Source organism: Triticum aestivum, chromosome 3B, assembly GCF_018294505.1.
Source record: "Triticum aestivum cultivar Chinese Spring chromosome 3B, IWGSC CS RefSeq v2.1, whole genome shotgun sequence".
NCBI classification, from domain to species: Eukaryota; Viridiplantae; Streptophyta; class Magnoliopsida; order Poales; family Poaceae; genus Triticum; species Triticum aestivum.
In genome coordinates, this window is record NC_057801.1 from 799,084,363 (window position 1) to 799,091,536 (window position 7,174).

Here is a 7,174-nt window from a genome sequence, read left to right on the forward strand (position 1 = left end):
TTGGACCGGAGCATGGTATATCGACCCCTCGTCACACGGGACACGCCGCATCATCTCTAATGTGTCTTCGCCGCATCTCCCCGCATGCCGGCACAAAGTTCATAAAGAACCCGCCACGAAAACCCGGAGCTTCAGCTGAACACGCATCCTCCACATCGTCTTCTAAAATCCCTCCCCGTGTGTCGAGCTGCTCGGCGTTGTACACCCCTTTTCGTTTGACGTCTTCATCTAATAAATAAACAATTCTATGAGCACACGCGCATAATTGATGGTGAAAATTTGACACATCAATCAAACATTCCAAATCCGATTGTATTTTTGGTTGGGCACAAGATAAGAGGAGGTGTCTCTACGTGGCCGGAGCAATCCGGACCGTGGCCGTTCAGGACGGACGGCCGGATCCGGCATCCGAGTCGTCATCGTCCCCAACCGGGGATACTATTGCAGTACAAGTACTACTCCCCTCCTCCCTTCCACGCAAAATCCTCCTCGCGTCACGCGTGAACCCAGCCGGATCCCCAAACCTCCTTCCGGCCCGACGCCGGCGCCGACGGGGGACCCCCTCCGCCTCTCACGCGCGCCGCCGCCTCCGCCGTCCCGTCCTCCCTCCCTCGCCGGGGCATCGCGTTCCACCCCGCCGGCGACCAGGTATGAGTCCGGCGATTCCCTTTGCTGTATCCCGCTAGGGGACCTGCCCACGACCCGCGGGCGTGCCGCCGCGCGCCCGGCGCACCGTCTAGATCGGGGGCGCGCGCGTGCTGCGGGTTCTCCTCTCCTCTGCCGCCGGCGGAGGAATTCGTTGGGTTCCAAGCTTTAATCTTTCCGGATCCGGCGAGCAGTTCGTCCCCCAGGATTTAGCAGATCTGAGGGGTAGCGAGGGGGGAAGGGGGAGGTGGCACGGCAGTACAGGAAACTGCAATTTACTCTTGTTTATAGACATCGATTCTCCTAGTTAAATCCCACTAGGGGACCTTCACAGCTTGTGTGGCACACCATCTAGATCCGTTCCTGGACTCATAGGCGTTGGCTTACATTTTTGCTCCGGCAGGAACACGGCACTCTGAAGCTCCTGAGCTAGCGTAGGAGGGGCAAAACCATCCAGCTGAAGAATGAAAACACATGAGCGTGCTGCCAACTTGGCTCTTGCTGGTACGCTTCTCAAAAATTCACGCTTTGGCGGTGGCCATTACCTATCGTTTGTCCGACCTGATAGGATGTTTGCCTGACTCGTGGTCCTAATGCGTGTTCCGGCATGTGCAGGTTTGAGCTTGGCACCGCTCGTGATCAATGTTAACCCAAATTTGAATGTGATACTGACAGCATGTCTTACTGTCTATGTGGGCTGTTACCGTTCCGTCAAGTCAACTCCACCCGCTGTGAGTGCAACATGTTCCCCTGTCTAATCTTTTCCGTGTTAATGTATCTCCTGGTTTGTCACTGCGGCGATAGGTTAACACGAAATTATTGTGTATCGCTCTGTCCAACTCAACCTTTTCATTTCTTCTTATGCAGGAGACAATGTCCAAAGAGCATGCTATGCGTTTCCCTTTGGTTGGGAGTGCTATGCTTTTGTCGCTATTCCTTCTGTTCAAGTTTCTCTCCAAGGACCTGGTCAATACTGTTCTCACTGCCTACTTTTTCATTCTTGGCATTGCTGCGCTCTGGTAATTCCAACTGTTCTTTGAAGAGATTTTGCATGGATGTAATAAATACTTAGAAGTGTGAATGCAAACTTGAGATTATGTGTGACCCCTATTTTCTGATGCAGTGCAACGTTGCTCCCTACTGTCAAACGTTTTCTTCCAGAAGGATGGAATGATAATGCCATTGTCTGGCGTGCTCCATATTTCCACTGTATGATTCCCACCTTCATTTTGATGCTTCCCACTTTGCTCTACATCTTGTAGCTCATGTCAAATTAACACATCATAATTTCTATTACTAGCCTGCTGTCTTGAGCCACTGTTTTGTTGTATCTCTAGTAACTCCAACTTGCCATGTACTTTATAATAGTATAAATGTGCTAGTAAGAGTCCATATATTACTTATGGAGTATCCTAACTAAATAAGATTTGAAGGAAATTCAGCACTCATGCTTTCCTTTTCTGGCAACATGATAGTTCTCATTTGCTCCATGGGACCATGTGTTGAATTTTGCACAAAGAATAAAGATAAATCAAAGAGTAAAATTATAGAAGATCCTGTTTTCTGTAAACAATTAAATGGCATGTACACACATTTTTGTGACAATGTTTTGTTTGATATGGGTCTCATTGTTTGCTAGATTTGCAATGCTTTTGCTGCGGCTGATCACTCTTCTTAGTTTGTTATTAGCTTCAACTTTGTTGACAATTGCAAAACGATTGCGACTTCTTGATCATTTTAGAATTTTTCATGCTACCCCCGTTTACAAGGTTGAGTCTTGATGGTGATGTAAGCTCATTAACTTAATATTTCAGCACTGTCGGTGGAGTTTACCAAGTCTCAAGTTGTCGCTTCAGTCCCTGGATTTTTCTTCTGCGTATGGTATGCCATGAAGAAGCATTGGCTAGCAAACAATGTTTTGGGACTTGCTTTCTGCATTCAGGTTTGCCCTTACTGCTACTTCTGAATTTTCCTCCCTGCTTATTACTTGCTCAAAACTTTAATACGTCAGTTTTAATCTTGCAGGGAATTGAGATGTTATCACTAGGATCATTCAAAACTGGTGGTATTCTCTTGGTATGGATTCACTCAAAGTTTGTAACGAACTGAAACTTAATATCACTATTTTCTGGTGGTGTCCTTGTGAACACCTTCATTATTTCAGCCACCCACATGTCTTCCTCCTTTTCACCTCTCTGCTTTCATAATCCTCACTTTGAAGCATGACAACTTTTCTTTTAATATAATCAATATTGTTTCTAGCAGCTCACCATATGCATGGTAGATAATGCTTTTGTCCTTGTTTTTATGATTTATTTGTAATATTGTAGAATCTAGTATAGACCTAAAGTCCTGGAAACAGCCTCTTACAGAAATGTAGGGAAAGGCTGCGTACTATAGACCTAAAGTGGTCGGACCCTTCCCTGGACCCTGCGCAAGCGGGAGCTACATGCACCAGGTTGCCCTTTATTGTAGAATCTAGTATCAATCGTGGACTACTTTTACTGTGATGGTATTATAAATGATCCTTCTCTGTTTTTACTCAACACTTCAGCAAATTGGTTCTGATTGGTGGTATCGTGTTGGCAAGTTCATGATTGCATTTTCACCACATAGTCTGTATTGTACTCATCCTCTGGCAGTTAGGATTGAACTGTGATCCTACTATCTCATGAATTGGATAATTTGGAACTATGACTTGTTTACTACTAGCTCTACAACTTTTGAAATTCTTGTTGGCGCATGGATTATAAAAATGCCAGTCCTAGTCAGTCTCTGCTGTAGTTTCACATATCCTCACTGAGCCCTTCCTTTTATTATTTCTTAATATTGTTTTGTGAATGGTTGCTCAATTCCTTTTATAATTTCAGGCTGGACTTTTTGTGTATGACATTTTCTGGGTTTTCTTCACTCCAGTTATGGTCAGTGTTGCTAAATCATTTGATGCTCCAATAAAGGTTAGTGTTTTGTTTGGGTGAATTCACATTATTGTCAACGCCATTTTGTTCCATGATGAGTATTTCAATTTATCCATCTATTCCTCTCCTTTTGTAGCTTCTATTTCCCACCGGGGATGCCGCACGCCCGTTCTCTATGCTTGGTCTTGGTGATATTGTTATACCTGGTTAGTGATAAAGGCTTTGGCTAGTTTTCTCTCATGTTCTAGTGATATTTGCAGTGATACTGGATTTCTTTTCTGATTTTCGAATTAATAGTACTAGCACAACTCTGATCTGACTATTGATCTATGGTGAACTGCTAGTCTAGCTGCCATTACAACTGGGTTGCTGTTGATATAAGGGGACTTAGCTGCGGAAAGAAACCTGTAGTTGCTTGTTTATTTAATGTATAGTCAGATATCATTGACTTACTAGATTTGGGTGGGAGATTCTATGGTTTTTTCGCTATCTCATTGCATGGACTCTTGGGCCATTACTAATAAAACAAATATATGCTCCAGTCCAGATATCAGGATTGTAGGTATCCAGTAGCTCCAGAAAGTTGTTATGATTTCGATAACTTCCAGTTGCACACAAAATGTATTTTCCAATCTGAGTTCTGCTGTCCATAAGGCGACATAAAAAATTAGCTTGGAACTGCGATGAATGCTGCTTGGTTTTTGTAGATCACAGGAACTAAATTGAATCAAAAGTTTTACATTGATTGCCTGGCAAACAATGCATCTCATTTCCCAAGGATGAGCTTGGTTGGTAAAAATATTTTGTTGTATTGATGCATTAGTCATTTTTGCTGTCTTCTGTGTTAACTGTTTAGTATATAACCAAAATTAGAAGAGCCTTTTTCAAAGAAGTTCTGCCCCATTCAATATTGGAAAACATGCATAGCTCCCATGTTTCCACAAGCACTATCTTATAACATACAATGTATATTTGTTATTATTATTCCAGGTATATTTGTTGCACTTGCACTCCGTTTCGATGTCTCAAGAAACATTAAGAACCGTTACTTCAATAGTGCATTTTTGGGATACACTGCGGGTATGACAGTAACAATAGTTGTGATGAACTGGTTTCAAGCTGCACAGGTTAGTTCTGTTACATTTCTAGTCATCTCATTGCTCGTGATGTCTGTCCATCTCTGAAATATTAACGCCTGTTTCTTTACCCCTTTTTTGTTTTTGTTTTTGATACGCAGCCTGCTCTGCTATACATCGTTCCTGGCGTGACTGGTTTTGTGGCTGTCCACTCTTTGTGGAATGGTGAAGTAAAGCCGGTAAGACCTCTGACCCGCTTCCAACCTCGTCTTGGGTAATTCACCTAAGAAAATATGTAATTCTGCAGAACTGTACCTTTTCAAATCTGCCACACGCTAAAGGATTCTTTGTTTGTACTCTCGAAAAAAAGGATTCTTTGTAAACCAATACCAGTTACTTGTTTCTTCCTTCGCTGTGCTTAAGATATTGCCATGTAACTCTTGTTTCATCTCATATAGTATCGTACCTATAAATCGCTTGCTGTAAAAAATGCAAGCCTTATTTCTGACCATTGTACATTGCAGCTACTGGAGTTCACCGAGACGCAGCCTGAAGAGGAGGGAGCCGCCGAGGAAGAAGATGAAGATTCCAGTCAGAGCAAAAAGGTGGACTAGCGCTCGCTCTGGGTGGGCCTTTTTAATTAATTAGGAGAGGAGAACCAAACCAAAGCATGATTTCAAATAGGCTGTATGATCTCGAGAATCGAAGAACGATTCACATGGTAGAACTCTTTTTGTTTCGAAAGGTCATTAACTATTTGTTTTGGTGAGTGGTAGAAGATGGAACAACATGGAAACATATGCTAAGAGACTTACAACATAATTCAATCAGTGACATGACTATATATACCTGCTGCCGCCCAACCTTTGCCCCTTGGTTCATTAACTACTACTAGTAGTTGACTCAGTTCATGATGGCTGTTATACCCCAAAATTGACTCAGTTCATGATGGTATACTATCTCATCTTTGTTCAATCTATTGGCCAGCGCACCAATCGCTCTATGATTGTATAATGCATGCTACTCCCTCCGTAAAGGAATATGAGGGCATTTTGATCACTACTTTAGTGACCTAAATGCTCTCGTATTCCTTTACGGAGGGAGTACTTCGTAAAACCTTTACTAACAATAGGTCCTTTAGGGCATCTCTAAACCTAGCCCTGTCCTTCACAAGACCTCCTTTCTTTTTTTGTTGAGAAAATTAAGTTCACGCTGGCTAGCAAATGTAGATCACGCTGGCTAGCAAATTAAGTTCGTTTACAAAACTTTCTCACCATTTTCCCATTTCTGGCGTCTCTGATGAGTGATTACTGACACGCAAACATAATCAGTGAGGAGAGGCAGCTTGTTTACTCGATCAGTTCACCATAGATGGAAAAGAAACCGTATCCTACTACATGTAGAACGCATTGACGAGGTTGAGAATACTCAACCGAGAGGACTCATGCACCTGGTGCTCCGGTGGAACATGAGCCCTTGGATTAAAAAGAGAGGGACAAGATGCGGTGCAAGGGGGGCTACTGGTACATTTTGCAAAACTGACCTTCGAGTCTAGCTAAATCGAGCGAATCGACCTCACAAACCCAGTCCGTCTATCCCCTTTTCCTCTGTCCCTGTACGACTGCTCCAGGTTGCCGGCTGAGCTACTGGAAAAATCCCTCTCCTGCTTCTGGCGTTGAAACACGAGTGCCCAAGATCGAAATCATGATGTCCGGCGGCGGCTCGCTGTCATTTGCGTCTCTATGCCGACGCGGGGCTGTAGCTTTGTGGATATGAGGAGAGAGAGGGCCAAATTAGAATCTCTTAAGTGCAGTGTTTTAGATTCCGCACAACTAAAGCACGCAGTCAATAAGTCAAAGCTACTTGGGCGTATGATCTGCTTGACAAATCTTAGGCCCCCCTGAAGATGTGACGGTTGCTTATTTGGCTGACAAATCAAAACGCTATGATACTATGCCAAATGCCGTCAGTTAGGCTGCTTTTGCCTGTCGAAATGGGTGTTCTGCTTTGCCGGGAGATTCAACATTATGCTGTCTGATTGCCTAGGGCTGGTAAATCCGGTTGAAGACGTAGACGACCGAATAGGGCTCCAAATCTTCAGGTTCTTGTGCAACTTCAGAAGCTAAGTAGTGTGCAATTATCTTTGTAAAACGAGAAGCCAATATGGCAGCTCACAAGACTGCTAATTTTACCTCTCGTGCTAGTCCAGATCATGTCCGGTTGTTTCAGGCTCTGGTTTTTGTGGCACCATGTATTCAGCAAGACTTCAAACGTGCTACAAAAATAGTATGCGACTTCTTTTAGCTCAGATGGGCAGTTGTTGTACAATTTTACATGCATGCTTGTTTTGTTCCAATATGAACGAAATGATGTTCTGCCATGGAATCAACTAAAGAAAATGTGTCAAGAGATCTTCGGTTCAGCTACAAAATAACAGCACCACAACTACTTATAAAGTTGTTTTTCTAATACTCACTCCGTCCGAAAATACTTGTCATCAAAATGGATAAAAAAAGATGTATCTAGAACTAAAAT

The 7,174-nt window shown here is 43.3% G+C and overlaps 1 protein-coding gene across 1 annotated transcript; it reads left to right on the top strand.

Moving 5' to 3' along the window:
- The first annotated feature begins 371 nt into the window (after positions 1-371).
- LOC123072509 (signal peptide peptidase 2) lies at positions 372-5,485 on the top strand. Its single transcript, XM_044496069.1, has 12 exons — positions 372-648; positions 1,049-1,149; positions 1,261-1,376; positions 1,513-1,664; positions 1,769-1,854; positions 2,460-2,587; positions 2,671-2,721; positions 3,516-3,602; positions 3,700-3,769; positions 4,554-4,690; positions 4,801-4,878; positions 5,164-5,485. The coding sequence occupies exons 2-12, from the start codon at positions 1,110-1,112 to the stop codon at positions 5,251-5,253; spliced, it is 1,035 nt and encodes a 344-aa protein (XP_044352004.1). The 5' UTR covers positions 372-648; positions 1,049-1,109; the 3' UTR covers positions 5,254-5,485.
- The last annotated feature ends 1,689 nt before the right edge of the window (positions 5,486-7,174 follow it).

Bases quoted from the DNA above. Each gene is read 5' to 3' on its own strand.
- LOC123072509 (XM_044496069.1), top strand. From the start codon at position 1,110: ATGAAAACACATGAGCGTGCTGCCAACTTGGCTCTTGCTG. The intron at 1,150-1,260 runs GTACGCTTCTCA...CGGCATGTGCAG, and splicing joins TGCCAACTTGGCTCTTGCTG to GTTTGAGCTTGGCACCGCTC. The intron at 4,691-4,800 runs GTTAGTTCTGTT...TTTGATACGCAG, and splicing joins ACTGGTTTCAAGCTGCACAG to CCTGCTCTGCTATACATCGT.